Source organism: Anthonomus grandis, chromosome 2 (assembly GCF_022605725.1).
Source record: "Anthonomus grandis grandis chromosome 2, icAntGran1.3, whole genome shotgun sequence".
In the NCBI taxonomy this organism is placed as follows: domain Eukaryota; kingdom Metazoa; phylum Arthropoda; class Insecta; order Coleoptera; family Curculionidae; genus Anthonomus; species Anthonomus grandis.
The window spans coordinates 9088408-9104844 of NC_065547.1; the positions used below are offsets into that span (position 1 = coordinate 9088408).

A 16437-nucleotide genomic window follows, 5' to 3' on the forward strand; every position below is an offset into this window, starting at 1 on the left:
GAAAACTATTGATGATACAACAGCACAATCTGGCGTTACAGTTGAAATGGCCAGGAAAGTTATTCAGGTTAATATAAAAACTCTAACTATACAGAATTAGTTAATGTCTTTAATGTAGTACTTATGGTAACATATTATTTCGCCTTAATATTTTCTCATTAGCAAACCGGACATTCAACACAACATTAACTTTATAAACATGTTCAATGTTGTGTTGAACCTCTGGTCTGATGATGCCCTTGAGGCGAAACATCTTACCATAAGAAGTACATTGAAGACATTAACCTGAATTAAAAATCAGAGTTAAAAATCATTTTTTTGAATCAGGAAAGGTTAGCTGAAAAGGACTACCATGTCGATGAATTTGTAGTAATTTAAAAACTATTGATACTTAAAAAAAATCTGACTTTTGTCAGTTGAATTAGCCAGAAAAAGATAGCTAAAAGAGAGTACCATTTAGATTTTCTGGTTTATTTCTACTTTTTCACGAATGCTTAAGGAAAAAAGTAATTTTAAAATTAACCTTCATGTTTTGCATGAATTGGTGTTAGAGTAGCACATTTATTACAGAGAGCATTAATCACCCATACATATTTTTTTACCACCTTTACAAATTTCTTCACTACTGGGCAACAGCGCCAGCTAGGATTTGCGCACGCGCGATACCTTTATTGGTCGCTCTTCAGAGTACACTTACGTCCAACCGGCCTTGCAATATGTTAATAGGAGGTTTATTTGGAGCTGATTAATGCTCTCAAGGATGACTTAAATCATTACTTTATATGCAGGAAGTTATTTGATAAAATGAGTAGATAATATGGTGTTTTCACTATTTTAAGCATGTATTTTTTTAACTAAGCATATGATTAGGATCTGCTAAATAAGGGTAAGTAATCGCCGTGTTTCAGCCTTTAGGAAAAATCAAATATCCAGCCTAATTTACCAAAGTCTTCCTCTTACTACCAGCTCTTCTATATATAAACATATCTCTTAATTAAGCTCAAATAAATATCTAAATATACATAGAATGCTTGTGTGTCCCGCACTGCTTATTTTCGATGTTTTCATTTGCACTATTATACCCGCCCCATATAGATCGACACTAGTGCACTATGTGAGAGTGAGGTCCAAACAAAGAGTACCCGGAGGGTCCTTGGGACGCTCCTTTTCCAAGTCCTGTGGAGGCTTAACTGCACCCTCGCCTTCTTTGGGTCGGGAGGGAGCGCCATCTGGAGCATATGACTCTAAGAGGACTAGCTTAAGGGTAAGTAACTTACATCTACTTAATGGAAATTGGTTTAAGCATGGCTGACATTATCATTAAGAAAGTGTTCCTTCCTAGGGTTCTCTAACCCGGGCTCTTGGCCTAGTGAAACCAAAAACCAACAGTGACAGAGACAAAATATCGCCTACCTCCAGTTCCGAAGGCTCCTCGGTGGTAAGCCGGGTAAGCCCCCCACTCCAGTATTTAGGATCGAAACTACCTCCGAACACTAGATCTCCCGGTGGAGGTGAGTCTCCGATTTATGCGCAGCCGTTCGCGCATCATCCCAAGAATATGTATCAGAGACGGTCTGAGGATTATGACATGTATATATGCAGGTGAGAGGGACAGAGAGAGAGAGAGAGTAATAAAGTATTAAAAAAAATGTTTTTAGCTCAATCGATGAGTACGATATAACTAGAAGTGTGCAAAGTATCCGGTCGGAGAATGACACCTCGAAGCTTACCGGGGAGTCGAAGAATTGCTTCATCGGAGGAAGTCTGCAAAGGAGTAAAAAGGAGCATAGGAGGGTGAAGAGTATAAGCGATATTGACGCTATTCACATTGACGGGGTGAAAATTTAAAAGTTGGTATTAGACACTGCCACCAAAGAGTCGCAATAAGGCATGTAAATCTAGTCATAAAGAATGCCTTTTATATGTAGTACTATAGTAATGATAGTCATATGATACATTAAATTAGCCGTAAGCCTTATATTTGTATTACTATATCGATTTAAAACTAGAATTACGAATAAACACCGTTTAAGTATGAAATTATTGTTGAAAATGTGATATTTGTGAACCTGTCGTTACCTCTTTAATTTATGTAATGTTCTTTTTTTGTAATATATTGTGGCTGTCACCAAATCGACTTTTTCTAATCCTTCCTCAATTAGACCTTTTTATTCGATTGCTTTGGATTATGTGTAGATTGAATTATAAAACTATGGGATTCCTTATCAAGTAAATTTTAAATTCGCCTTAATTTGCCCAATCGTTTCTACGATTCCGATTGGTCACCTAAGCCATACTCAAAGGTAAATTAGTTCATTCAACTTAACCAAGCTAGAGGGCGATTACAAGTTTGTATTCAACCACCATTTATTTGTGGTTACAGTATGTTATCACTGCTAAGACGGGGCCGTGAAAACTTGGGCGAGCTACGAAATACTAAAAAGCTTCTACTCCTCGAAATTTAGATGGCGCTAAGAATACAAAACTATTGCTTTTACAGAGGCTGCACGGATTTTCAAGTGTCAAATTATGTCATATAAAATGCGGCCATTTTTCATAGCTCTTTACCTTACACAGGCTTTTCTTTAGGATAAAAAGTAACTTTCATTAATCAAATTTTTCGAAAAAACTTGATCTGTTCTCATATTTCGCACGAAATTTTTCCAGTTATTTAGTTCAATGTGTTTTGTGTCAGCTGTGATTAGTTTTCATTTGAGTGTGCTGACACGTGGGATACAAAAAATTGCTAAAAAAGCAGTGAATTATATTGTTGTAAAGGAACTGAGATATAAACAGTAAAAATTTTGAATCAAATATAGACATTAACGACATTGCATTTGCATAAATAGTTATTGCAATAAACTTCTTTTGTGAAAATGAGTGTAAATGTAAACAACAAAAGTGAGAAACGGATTCTAAGAAGAAGCTGCTGTATTAAATCTGGACAGCAAAAGGCACAGATTGCCTGGTTTTTTATTAAGCCTAATATTTAAGCCTTGAAAATCTCAGTGATAAACAATTCTACGCATGTTAATTTTTTTTACTCTAATTCATTCAAGTCCAATTGAAGGAAGGGAAACCATACCTTCGGTTAACCTCTCAGGCTTAATAAAAGGTCTTCCTAACAAGTGACCCCACCAGAGGTGTAAGCTTAACCTTAATTTAATGATAAAGTACTTGGGTTACTACTTGAGTTAAAATTACTACTTTAAAATATGCTTTCTATTTCTAGACATTGGATTCTAAAATAAATTACCCAGTGAATCTCAATACGGAGCAGAATTTATCTTGTTTTTGTATAGATTTTTGACAGCCTCAATGTCAAAACTTACTCAATATGTGACACTAAACCTGAGAGAAGTCAGCAATTTTGGATCCTATACAAGTTTGGAGTCTGAAATTTTCAAAGGCAAATATGAAAATGGTACTCCTGCAAATTTTACTATTAACATAATTTCTTATTTCCTCTTTCATTACTAATTTGTTGATAGTGATTTAATTTATAATATTTACTAAGGAATACTGAATAGTGAATGGAGTAGGGGGTAATTTCTTGGTAATTTTATAAAGTTTTTATTGCCTTTGTACATTTACTATAACCTTTTGCAACTACTCTGCACTAACTTTGCTCTTCATACAACAACGTTCCTCATTAAATTAAGTTGTAAGTTAATACATCATGGAATTCGCAAGAATTTTTATATTTTATTTATTATTTTCACAAGCATGTATAACTGTTAATTTTATTGTGTAGCATAGAAGTAGGTTAATTATTAATATTGTTATATAAATTAGGCACGTGGGGTTATGTTGTAAATATTGTAACTATTAAGAAATTGCATATTAATATAATTAAGTGGGTTGATGACATAGGGAAATAAATAAATAATAACAATTGGTGTAACTATTTAATATATATATAATAAAAGATAGTCTAATTAAGAGTATGGTGGAAAATGGTTGTTTTATTGTCCATCTTGAACTATTTCCCATAGCTACCCCCTAACATATTACATGGCGACCCTGCCAGTGGCATAAAATATGCCAATAAATTTACTGGATCAGAGTACCAAATAAAGCAACAAAATGGGGAAAAACCAATCCAAAGAAGAAACAGTGATTGTACAAAGTGGCAACAGTGGTGGTACCACAGCTTCTGGAGCAGCTGGTTGGCGTGTGGCTGATGTCCTAACTATAGTTTTAGTGATAATAGTGTCACTTTGTCTGATGGCATTTTGCTTAAGATATTGCAAAAATGTCTTAGAGCAGAAAATCAGACGGGAAGTAATTAGAAACAGAGAGCAAATTGTGTAAATAGTCAATAGTTACAGTAATGAGTGCGTTTAGTGTGTTAGGTAGTCAGAACTTGTGTAAAAAGTGTAGTAGTGTCCAGTCTCAGTGAGAATTAATAGTTCATGTCGACACTAACCGGATTTCGTGACTTATTGGAGGAAGTCCGACTATTTCATAGGAATTTAGGAAAAGATTCGAAGCAGAGACAAGAAGATAAAAGTAAAACTGAACTCTATGTAAGTAAATTAAATAAATTTAGAAGTAAATTAGAGAGTGAAAAAGTAAATTTTAATAAAAGTGCGCATAATGAAAAAATATTTGTTAAGGCGAAAAAATATATTTGTAGTTTAGAAAAATATTTTGCAACTGTAGAGGATATTTTAAAAGATAGGCTAGCTTTACATCGACCTGAACAACCAGAATCAAAAGAAGATAATAGTAATACTGAATTAAATAGTGATTGTGGTTGTTTGGAAGATAAAATTATGTCGGATAATTTTGATTTGAGAACCGCGGCGAATTTGCTGCCGGTTATAGATGGGCTGGAATCAACAACAAAGTTACTTATTGATGCCATTCAATTGTATGCGGATTTATTAAATGAAAATGGAAAAGGGCGCTAATAAATTATGTTTTAATAACCCGTTTGTCACAAAGTGCTAAATTAAGACTTAACAATAATTATACTTCTTGTGGTGCTCTTATAGCTGATCTAAGAAATCATTTTATAACAAAGCAGTCAACATCAGCATTTTCTTTTCAGCTTAATAATAGTAAGCAAGGTTCAAAATCAATTGAGGATTTTGGAAAACAGGTAGAGGAGCTACTTGTAAACCTTAATATTAATCAGGCAGATGGCGATGATGACAGTTTGGCCGTTTTGACTATTGTAAATGAGAAATTAGCCATATCGGCATTTGCTAATAGGTTGCAAAATAATGACCTAAAAACCATTGTAAAGGCGCAAAATTATTCAAAATTAAGTGAGGCTATAAGAGGAGCTAAAGACGAGGAGCTTACGGTCAGGAAGGATTATCATCAGGTGTTCCATTATAATAGTCGCGGAAATAGATATCAACATTATCAACATGGTAGTAGGGGTAGAAGCTATAATACACATTTCCGAGGACGTAATTCTAATAATAATCATTTTAGGCAAAATTTTAATAATTCTTTTAGAGGCCAAAATAGCAGGTCAAGGCAATATTCTAACAGCGGAAATTTTAACAATAGACGAAATTTCCGTCGAGGTCATCATAATACGGCATATGTTATGCAAAATTCGGTATAAAAAATCGGTTAAAATATAGATTACAACAAGCTTGGAGTGACGCAAGACATAATTTATTGGTATCAAAAAGTAGCAGGAAAGAGAAATGTGATGTAAATAGTAAAGAAACTGTATACAGTGCAGGTAGTAAGATAATGTTAAAAAAAATAGTGCAAGAAACAATAAAATGGATGCTGTGTACAGTGGACCTTATGAAGTGATAGAAGACAAGTCTCCGAATATAGTTATAAGAATGAATAAAAAACTTATGGAAGTCCATAAAAATAGAGTAAAGTTATATAATTTGTCCATCTTGAACTATTTCCCATATCTACCCCCTAACATATTACAATTGTATAACTTGTGAATTTTTTGCTATAATCTCTTCTTATAATATAGTAACACATTTTGTGAATATTTCTTGTTTCATTTCTGAAACCCAGACCTTTGGATCTAGTAGGAAATGTATGGGTCTTTCAGAAGTTATAGAATGCAAATAGAAAAAGTGACAAATCGAGAAATGTATTTAATATGGCGACAAAAAAAAGTCCCAATTTAACACTTTTTCAATATGCCTGAAAACGTGTTAAATTGGGACTTTTGTTCCCATATTAAATAAAGTCGCATTTCCCAATAATTTGAAGGGCCCTTATAGTAGAGCGAAATTCAAATTTGGCGCCATAATCAAATTTTAAATTATCCGCTTTTATGATGCCACAAACCCATTTTCACTTCTAGTTAGTACTACTACTGCTCGACATTCAGAGGGCGCAACAGTCAATCGACGTTAAGTGTTCTATTCGCTCTTATGGGAGTTTCCTATCTATTAAGTATTAATCTATGGTGGTAAGACGAAGAAGGAGAACGAAAAGGAACATAACCTATTTTTACAAATTTATTTAAAAAAACCAAACAATCTTATTAGGAGTTTTTAAAATTGAAATTTTCACTTTAAAAGGCGAAATAAGTATAATTAAGAAAATCCAGCATGCTTCGCAGACCACTTACGGCGATAGAACTAAAAATTGATGATATATCAGAATTTGAGCATCACAGACGAAAGGTAAGTAGTTCTGTTGGTTGATAATAGGCCCTTTTAATATAAATTGATGATTTTAATGGGGCAATTTTCAGTTTCTCTCATGTTTTGAATGATATCTTTGACAGAGCAATTCCTTGTTTTGAACATCATTAAATAAATATCACTATTCCAGTTTGTATACTGCCCAAATTGCAATAGCTCTTAAGAAAAAGTACACAATAATTATGCCAAAATATGCATTAATATTAGAATACAAAATCTTTAAAGATAATGTTTAAGGAAATTATTGTAACAATTACAAGTAATACTACATATACTTAAAATAGTAAAAAACAACTGTTAGCAATATATTATATCGCCCCCTTAATGCAACAACTAGATAACTTAAAATTCATAGTTTTGAAAAAATGCAGTTTAAAAATTCAAGCCGCGAAAAAAATACACCTTCTGAATAATAAAAAATGTTTAACTTTTACAAAGATATAATGCATATTAGGCTATAATTTGGTTATCTAGAATACAATCAAATTTTTATATTTTTGAAGAATTTGATAAAAAAAGAGAGAAAAAGTTGAGATATCTAGTTGTTGCTCCACATTTATTGAACAAAAAAAGATATCTAGTTATAAATAAAAAAACATCCATTGAATTAAACTTTATTTGAGATTGGTGATGAGCCGGTTTGATGCGCTGATTCACAAATTTTTACATTGTAAATATAGGATGAGAAATAGCAATGATTTGCGAATCAGAGCATCAAATCGGTGCATCAATGAATAGTGAGTAGCGGGTTTAACAAAACAGTAAGAAATCCACTACTTAAATGTCATTATCACTTATGTCACTATCGGAATCTTCTATATTTTGAAGCGTTTTACGTGAATTTCCTTGAAATGGGAGACTTTTATAAAATCTTTTATACTCACTAGGAAGGGCTGGGCAATTCATTTTAAATAATGACATAAGGTCGTCATATTTTTCTTTCTTAAGAGGTAGCTGATTTTTATACAAGGGCTCTAAAGTATTGTTGGCAGAAGATATACGTGTTTTGCGATTGCAGTTTAGTCGTCTAAACTCACCATCGAAATCTTCTTTAAAGTGAATGATGAAAGGTGCCGATTTTGAAAAGTTTAGCCAACAAATTTTCTGCCAACTAACCACCTTACGGCTTTCATCTTCTTTTCCAAAAATTAACTTTCGGTCTGCGTAACTTTTTCAGTTAAGAATTTGTTTATGTGTTATATTGTGAACCAAATATAGCTTATCACCTCTTCTTCTTGCGCACCGGGCTATAGTTTTATAATCTTCAGGCCAGTTTGCTTTTCGAACTCTCTTTAGTTCTGTCGATATAGCAGAGTGCATAGAATCGCACACCACCTCACTATGTCCCACGACAAGAAACTTTAGATCGATTGTTTCAAGAGTTGGAATTTCCTGAACTGCTGTTAAACACATTGCTGCAATATATTTATTAAGATTTTGTCCTCCACATCTATCACTGTAGCAAATAATGCTTTTAACATTTTCAGGTAACGATTTAAAATAGCTGTAGAGGCAACTAGCAATTTTGCAACTTCTGCGCTTGCCTTCAACTTTACTCCACATGTAGCAGTCTCCTTGTTTAGACACAACATTATAGATAGTAAAATTAAAAGATTTTAATCGCTGTTTATAGAACAACGCATTATTTGACGGATCATTAGGAGTCATGAGAACTTGTTGGAGATCAAAATTGCAGCATAAAATGTTGTTGTTGGAGCTTTCAGCTAATGCCTTGTCCGACCTTTTTTCCTGGCAATCCTTTTCTTTGGCAGCTAGATGGGCTTGATAATTAGCTTCTATAATTTCAGTTTTTATGCTACCAGGTGTATTGTAAGTCATACACTGATCCTTTCTGGGCCGGAAAAAACCCAGGTTATATTCTTCACAAAATATCTTTCTGTAGGCTGAAGAAGTTGCAAATGGCAGATTATTCTCTAAACACTCATTTTTATACATTGTGTACATAATAGTAATATTAAGATCAGACTCTAAATATTTCCTTTGAGTTTTTTCTCGACAATAATGCGAGGCCATGACAGGAAACTTTTCAATATGCTTTCTTCCTCCTTCTAAAACTTCAGGAGGTGTGGCATTATTTAGACCTTTGCCCCTTTTATCCTTTGAAGTAATATTTCCTTCCATTCGTTTTTTCATAGCGATATCTAGTGCCCCTTTCCGTATTCCCAGAGTATTTATAAACATGGTCTTACAAACTTGAATCTTTGCTTCAGCGGTAGGCAAGAAAAAGATAATAGTATTTTTGCGCTTAGAATTTTCTTTGGTTGTCCATTTTTTTGCTATTTTTTCTGTGTTGCTCTGTATAAAATTTCTTTGTTGTTCGTATGAATCAAGCTGATAGTAACTTTGAAAAATTTTGAGACGATCATCGTGGGTTAATTTGTTACTGCATTTTCTTCTACATTTTGCCTTGCACGGATCCTTTAATGACACTCCAGAAACGTATTTTCCTCTGCTGGAGATATAACTTTCGCCATGCTGTCTCCTTTTTTTTGGAATATTTTTTTTCCACTCATTTGGATTCCTCTTCCTCTTTCTAGATTTTTAGGTTTTCAAAGGCAATTCTTCCATACCTTCGAGTTGTATATCTGTTGTCAAAGTCGAGTTTTCAATACCTAATTCTTCTTCAGATGTTTCACCTGAAGAACTTGGTACATATTCTGAAACCTCGGGGGAAAATGGTTCTATATCTGACTCCAAATTGTATGATAAAGGAGTGATATTGATGTGTTGTCTATAACATTCACAACCTTTTGTCCATCGTTTACTTCTGGCTTGGGTTCTTCTGAAGGAAAAACAGCAACTACAATAAGATAAGGTACTGTACCCAGACGTTGCTATGAAAAAGTGCCGAAAAATATTTTTTGAAATAAAGCCAGAGACAATTAAAAACATACACCCGATTTTCGTTTTAATATAGATAGAATATCTCGTAAACTTCTAAAATATAAAAAAAATTAACGGGTTTAGACTGACATCCATAAGGCGAGCCTTTTCCCCTATTTAACCGAGTTCGTATTTCTTAATTTGTAAAACCCTGCTAAACAACTGAAAAAAATCAAAACACTCATTTTATGTATTTACATAATTTTACTTTCTGGCTTTATTTTAATTGTAAGTTTATTAAAGTTAATTATCACATACCTTCAATATTTTCCGATTGTCGACGTAAAATTTCTAACATTTTGTTTCCTCTTGACGTCATTTTTTTATAATAAACCACTTTAAAATAATTGTTTTAACACTGGTAAGGCACCTGTTGTTTCAAACACACCACTGGATATCTCACACAGATCGAGAAGGTACGGCGAATAACTTAAATAACACTAGGGCAACAACTAGGTATCTCAAGTATTACATTAAGTGGTAATATAAGTCGACCAATAAATAGGTATCTCAACATGCCCAGTTAAAGAATGTAAATTTTGTTTGTTTTGGGAGTTATATATTTTTTGCCACTGTGTAAGTAAAGACTAGTCGCTTGTAGAAGATATCTAGTTGTAGCATTGAAAAGAGTAAGCAATATTGAGTATACTTAACTGAATAACTCAAAATGTCTAAAATTTAAGTTATCTAGTTGTTGAATTAAGGGGGCGATATGCTTACTTATTATTTACAGTATTTTTCTGCAGTAGGCATACTGTTTCCAGGATGAAAATTGATGTCAAAGTTAACATTTTTTCAGATATTAAATAGGGCTAACAAGATTCCCTATGTTTCATGCCACATAAGTATTTTAAAGCATGTTTTTGTAAAGTAAATATTAATTAAAGTAAGTATTTTGCATTTTCCCCAAAAGCTAATTCCTTATCGCAGATGGGAATCTATTAAGGCTTTTTTTGCTATATGCTTATTATGTTCCATCACAATAGTCTTACTTTTGTCGTTTCAGTTTTGTGGAAAATTTGTCCATGTCTGTCATCTATTACTAAACCTAAGCATTTAGTATAATTCACTGTGATATTGGTTCAGCATTTAATGGCTTATAATCCAGGGTATATTTAAAATATTAGTTTTACTCACATAATGCTTATTAATCCTCATGTGCATTCATAAAGTCCTATATTGATAAGAGGTTTATGTAATAAATCCTAAAAATTCTATATATCTTAATACCAAGAAATTTTAGAATCTTTAATATATTGAACTTTCCCCAAATATTCAAATTCCAAAATCGCTTTATTGCTATAAACCTAAAAGTTGTTAACAAGGCTGTAAAAAAGGGAAAATAGTGGAACTATTTCATAAACATATAACATATTAAATAAAACAATATGACTAAGTATCTGGCATAAAATTCCTCCAATGAGTAAAAAGCTTCACTTTGTAAAAACGTCTTTAATATTTTTCCTAAATGGCTTAAATCAGTTCAATTATGATTCTACAAATACATATGTTGGTTTTAGTATAAATAATGTTTTAGCAGTTTATTGCTTTCAAGATTTAATGGACTTTAAGTATGTTTATCAATCTGCAGTTTGTGGAAGTTTTATAGCATTATTAAAAAAATAATATAATATATTTTTTACATTTTTTTAATATAATATTTATTATATTATATTAAAAAAATGTAACAAACAAATTGAGGCTTTAGGCAAAGTTAACACAATATATAGTATATTCTGTAAACTTTACTTTAGGCCTCTTATCAACTTTAAATTGTGTTGTTCCTGCATCCATATGAGAAGAGACTACGTATTTTACCTCCTTAATATTTATGGCACCAATTTGGCCAAGAAAGAGCCCATATTTTGTTATATAGAAGCTAGAGTTAATTAAGCGGTTGCTGTTAATAAAATGTTAATTTTAGGCAAAACAGGACAAACTGCAAAAGAGCCTTTCATCTGACTTCCCGGTTTTTGAAGCGGGTCCAAAATCGAGGGCAGAAATATGCAGTAGGGTTGGGTACAATCCAAACCAGACAAATACCAACAAGTAGTTAATTTATTGAATGAAAGTAAAATTTTCCTTATTATTTTTATTTATTTACAAGTGTAATTTATGGAGATATAAATCGAATTAATTGCATGCTAGGAAGGTATCTCTAGATTAAAGAGCATTAAATGACTTACAATAAAACCTGTTTTTATTTTACTCAAAATGATATACTGAAGTCTAGAGTTAGATTTTTTGGACTCAAAATTAAATTTCATTGACTTACAATAAACCAATGCATTGATATTTTTTATATAACATTCTCTATTTTGCTAGTGACGTGTTTATTCCAATTAAACATTTTAAATCATTCACTTGGTTTACTTAAAAATTACAAAATCTTGTTTGTCAAAAAAAGGTTGCTCACATAAAATTTAAAAATAGTAAGGATTCCATGGATCATGTTAAACTTTTTATGATGAGCATTTTAGGTTATATTTTACATCAAGTTAAGTTTAAGTCAAGGTTATTTTATACCATGTAGCATGCACGTGGAAACTAAGGTTACTTTAAAAAATAAGATATTGCGAACTTATTTGCCAGGTATTTTAACCCTTTGAGGCCGGATTTATTTTTTTTTAACTTTTGGTGAAAATTTTTGTTTTGCTCAATTAATTAAAGAATATTTAATATGTTTTTAATATTAAATCTTTTTTTTTGCATATGAGTTAGTTACAATGAGGTGTGCTTACTGTAAGGACACTAGGCAGATAAACAAAAAAAAATTGGCAAAAACTAATTTTTTATTGCTAGCAAAATGCATTGATTATAAAAAATTTATTTGGTATGATATTGACGGAAACAGTTTTTCTTATCTGAAAGGCACAGGGCAACATCACATCTAAAAAAATAACAATAATTAACTATGTTTATTTATTTATCAATGTAATATCAACAGCTACCTTGTACAATGCCATCTTGATTTGTGAGGTTCCGCCTTGGTACTACAAAAAGCACATCTTCCAGGTTTGCCATTAAGAGGCATGTGGGAACAAGAGTCGTACCGAATTTCGTATGGTACAGTATATTTGAAATGATTCACCGTTGCTGATGGCCGACCCCTTTTCGGTAAACCTTGTTCAGCTCCCACGAGTCCTAGGCCCACTGAAAGTCGAAAAAGTTTTAGCGAAAGTTGCGCATTGGAATCCGTTCTTTTTTGATACAATATGAATGCATTTACTAAGGATAAATCTATGAAATAGAAAAAAATTCTATGCCACTACTTTTTCGACTTTCGGTCAACCTCATAAAGAGTTTTTAGCATGTCGGTCTTATCCACGTATCCCATATGCGTATTATATTTCTTTACTAGTTCAGGACAAGTAACATCTTTTATTCATTTATTCAATCAATATACGGGAAACCCCATTTTACAAAAGATTTGGTTACAATATTAAATAAAGTAAAAGATGTATAATTAACATAATAAAAGTACTATCAGCAACATAATTAGACAGTCTTCAAAACATATACACAAGAAATAAACACAATAAGAAAACAATAAATTAAAATATTTGACCCAGTTGACCAATAAATCCAGAGAGTGAGCTTGCAAAGTTCAGGGTTTAGATAGAGTTTAAATAGGCAAGACTACGACAGATTGGAGAATGTAAAGAATAGTTGGAGTGACAGATTGCTAAAGCAAACAGTTCATGTCTCCTTAGGGTGCGTGCAGGGACGTTTAAATTAAAGCTGTTGATGAGAGCAGGGCAATCAATAAGCCCATGAATAACCTTATACATAAAGCCACATGAATAACCTTATACATAAAGAGGTCAGTTTGAATCCTTCTAGATTCCAACGATTGAAGTCCCAATATTGCCTCCATGTCAAGTAGGTTATCCTGCATATTCAACTTGTAGGAACAGTACCGGGTGAACCTCTTTTGGACTCTTTCAAGTTGCATTTTGTGACAATTATAAAAAGAAGACCAAATGATCGAGGCATACTCTAAATGACTTCTAACTAATGAGCAATAAAGTATCTTCAAAGTAGATATAGACATGTCACGACAAGTTCGTAAAACAAAACCTAAAATCTGAGAGGCCTTCCCCTCCACAAGATCACAGTGTTCCCCAAATTTGAGCTGAGTATCAAAGACTACTCCTAAATCCTTTATTGAGCCAATAGAACTAAGTACTATGTCATCAATAGTGTATATATTATTCATTTTATTTTTAAGTCTAGAGAATCCGATTGAGTAGCACTTATTTATATTTAAAGAGAGATCATTCATATTAGCCCACTTTACAAAAGAAGTAAGATTGTGTTGTAAGATATCAGAGTCCCGCTGTGACTTAATAACACGGAAAAGTTTCAAATCATCTGCATATGCTAAGTAATCACAGTCAGTTAAACACGTTACAAGGTCAGTCAGAAACAAATCAAAAAGCAATGAGGAACAGTGTCCCCCTTGAGGAACTCCAGAAGTCACCAAGATACTTCCAGATTCAGAATCTCCAATCCTAACACGCTGCTCACGCCCCAGCGGCATGCCTCTAAACCACCTTAGGGATCTTTCACTAAAGCCAAGGGAACTAAGTTTTGCTAGTAATAACTCATGATTCACCCTGTCGAAGGCCTTTGAGAAGTCAGTATAAATTGAATCTACTTGATAGCCAGTCTCGAAGGCCTCCAGCAAGGCAACCTCATATAAAACAAGATTAGTAGAGGTAGATCTACCACTAATGACCCCATGCCTCTCATCAAACACCCCCTTGCACGCCCACCTAAGCTGATCACCTATAATATCATCCAAAATTTTGGGTACAGCAGACTGCCTTGAGATGCTTCTATAGTTCTCAATGCAATCCCTCTCACCAGACTTATACACAGGGATTATATAGCTTAATTTCCATATATTTGGAAGCTCACCCTCTGATATAGATCTATTAAACAACAAAAACAAAGGAAGTGATATACTATATTTAAGTCTGCTTAACATGTACTCAGGTATCTTATCAGGTCCACAGGAAAGTTTATTAGGTAATTTAGAGAGTTTATCAAATACCTCAGACAAGCCAATATCACAAATAGAAAAATCAAGCCTATTCTCTAAACTAAAATTGGGAGTTCTTACATTACTGTTGCAATAAACATTAGAAAAAAAATTAGCGAATAAATAAATCAGCTATATCTTTACTATTATCTGCACTTTTGTTATTATAAAACATACAGGTAGGTAGATTGTGAGATTTTCTTTGCTGGTTAACAAATGACCAGAACTTTTAAGGGTTATCAGTAATATTGCTTTCAGTGTTTAAATAGTTGTTATAATCTCGTCTGGCCAAAATCTTACATTCAGACCGCATTGCAGCAAATAATTGAAAATCCCTCTGGTAGCCGCTTATTCTATATTGTTGGTGTGCTTGCTTTTTCAATATTATTTTTGTCCTCAATTCAGAGATAAAGTAAGAAGGAAAATTGGAGCTTCTGTACACTTTAGTTGGAACAAACATTGCTAGACCCAGATAATTGATTTCATAAAAAGTGTCACTACAGAGTTGAATACTTTTATCCTGAAAAAGACTACCCCACTGTATACTGGAAAGAAAGCTGTTAAATCCAATATAATTGGCATTTTTGAAATCAAGGTAAGTATGCTCTACTTTCAATTGAGGGAGATGCATAACAGCCATCTCACCAACATAAGGAATATGGTGCATACTCTCAGGCAATAGATAATCAATAGCTCGCATAAAATTGGTTTCTTTAAAATGACTGAAAACTAAATCTAAGTAAACATTACGTCCATTAGGAACAGAAATTAATTGCTTAAGATCTAAAAATGTAAAGGACTCTACTAAACAGGTTGCATGGCTTACAGGCTGACCAATTCGGACCAATCTTCGGCGGAACCATCTTTTTTTTTGCGGGAAACCCATTGATTTTTGCATGGATCCAGATAATTAGTTAAAAAATGGACTGGCCTATTATTCATCCATTTCAAAAATGTCAACCTATCAGTGCTAACTCTCCAATCGAATTCACCCCTTGTTAACTGCTTATCATCTAGTAGATCTGTTGGTAGATTCTTTCGATCTTTTCTGACGGTACCGCAAGCGTAAATCAAATCAGTTTGCAGTTGTTTTTGCAGCTCGACCGAATTAAAATAATTGTCAAAATATATTTCGTATCCTTTTCCAACTAAGTCTCTCGTAAGGTCTCTAACAACTCTACCACCAAGAGACTTTTCGGTCATTTGACCTATTTTACCAGTGTAAATCTGAAATTGACATACGTATCCTGAATTTTCGGAACGAATCCAAACTTTATAGCCACGTTTTACTAGTTTCTTTGGCATATACTGTTTTAGGGAGCTTCGTCCTTTGAATCGGATCATCGACTTATCAATAGCTTGATGTTGACTTGGTTTCAAAGCATTTTTATATGTATCAGATAATACATCTAACAAAGGCCGTAATTTGTAAAGGTTATCAAAGTTTTGGTGATCATGGCCAGGCTGTACAGAGTTGTCGTTTAGGTGCAGGTTGACTAACATCCATGAAAACCTGTCTCTTGACATTATTGAACTTATGAATGGATCTCTCATTTCCAATCGTGAGGACCAGTAATCCTTGTAGCTGGGTAGCTTTTTTATGCCCATTATCAAATTTATTGCAATAAAACCCTTTATTTCCTTTACATTAGTAGGCGTAAATGCATGACTATTACCTCCGTTTCTTTGCAAGGCATATAAGTTAGTTTGAAAAGCTATGTGGTCTAACAGATGCTCAGGGAATTATGCAAAAACATGTCGGTAGGGGTTTCTATATCGGTGGGAATGTTTGGTCCTATTTCTTCTCCAAATTCTTTAAAATTTCGAACACAGTGTGGG

At 33.1% G+C, this 16437-nt stretch overlaps 2 protein-coding genes across 3 annotated transcripts in view; both read left to right on the forward strand.

The window, feature by feature from the left end:
- Nucleotides 1-2133, forward strand: part of LOC126746232 (kazrin) — a 160609-nt gene extending 158476 nt beyond the window's left edge. For both annotated transcript variants that reach the window (XM_050454397.1, XM_050454389.1), the window contains exons 16-18: nt 1096-1264; nt 1343-1602; nt 1659-2133. In XM_050454397.1, coding sequence (XP_050310354.1) covers nt 1096-1264; nt 1343-1602; nt 1659-1848 — 619 coding nt within the window. In that variant the 3' untranslated portion in view covers nt 1849-2133. The remainder of the gene's footprint in view (nt 1-1095; nt 1265-1342; nt 1603-1658) is intronic.
- Nucleotides 2134-6415: 4282 nt separating this feature from the next.
- LOC126750069 (anaphase-promoting complex subunit CDC26-like) lies at nt 6416-11744 on the forward strand. Its single transcript, XM_050459568.1, has 2 exons — nt 6416-6626; nt 11476-11744. The coding sequence occupies exons 1-2, from the start codon at nt 6552-6554 to the stop codon at nt 11602-11604; spliced, it is 204 nt and encodes a 67-aa protein (XP_050315525.1). The 5' UTR covers nt 6416-6551; the 3' UTR covers nt 11605-11744.
- The last annotated feature ends 4693 nt before the right edge of the window (nt 11745-16437 follow it).

Excerpts from the sequence above, each read along its gene's own strand:
- LOC126750069 (XM_050459568.1), top strand. The coding sequence starts at position 6,552 with ATGCTTCGCAGACCACTTACGGCGATAGAACTAAAAATTGATGATATA. Across the intron at positions 6,627-11,475 it reads TTGAGCATCACAGACGAAAG|GCAAAACAGGACAAACTGCA; the intron begins GTAAGTAGTTCT and ends TGTTAATTTTAG.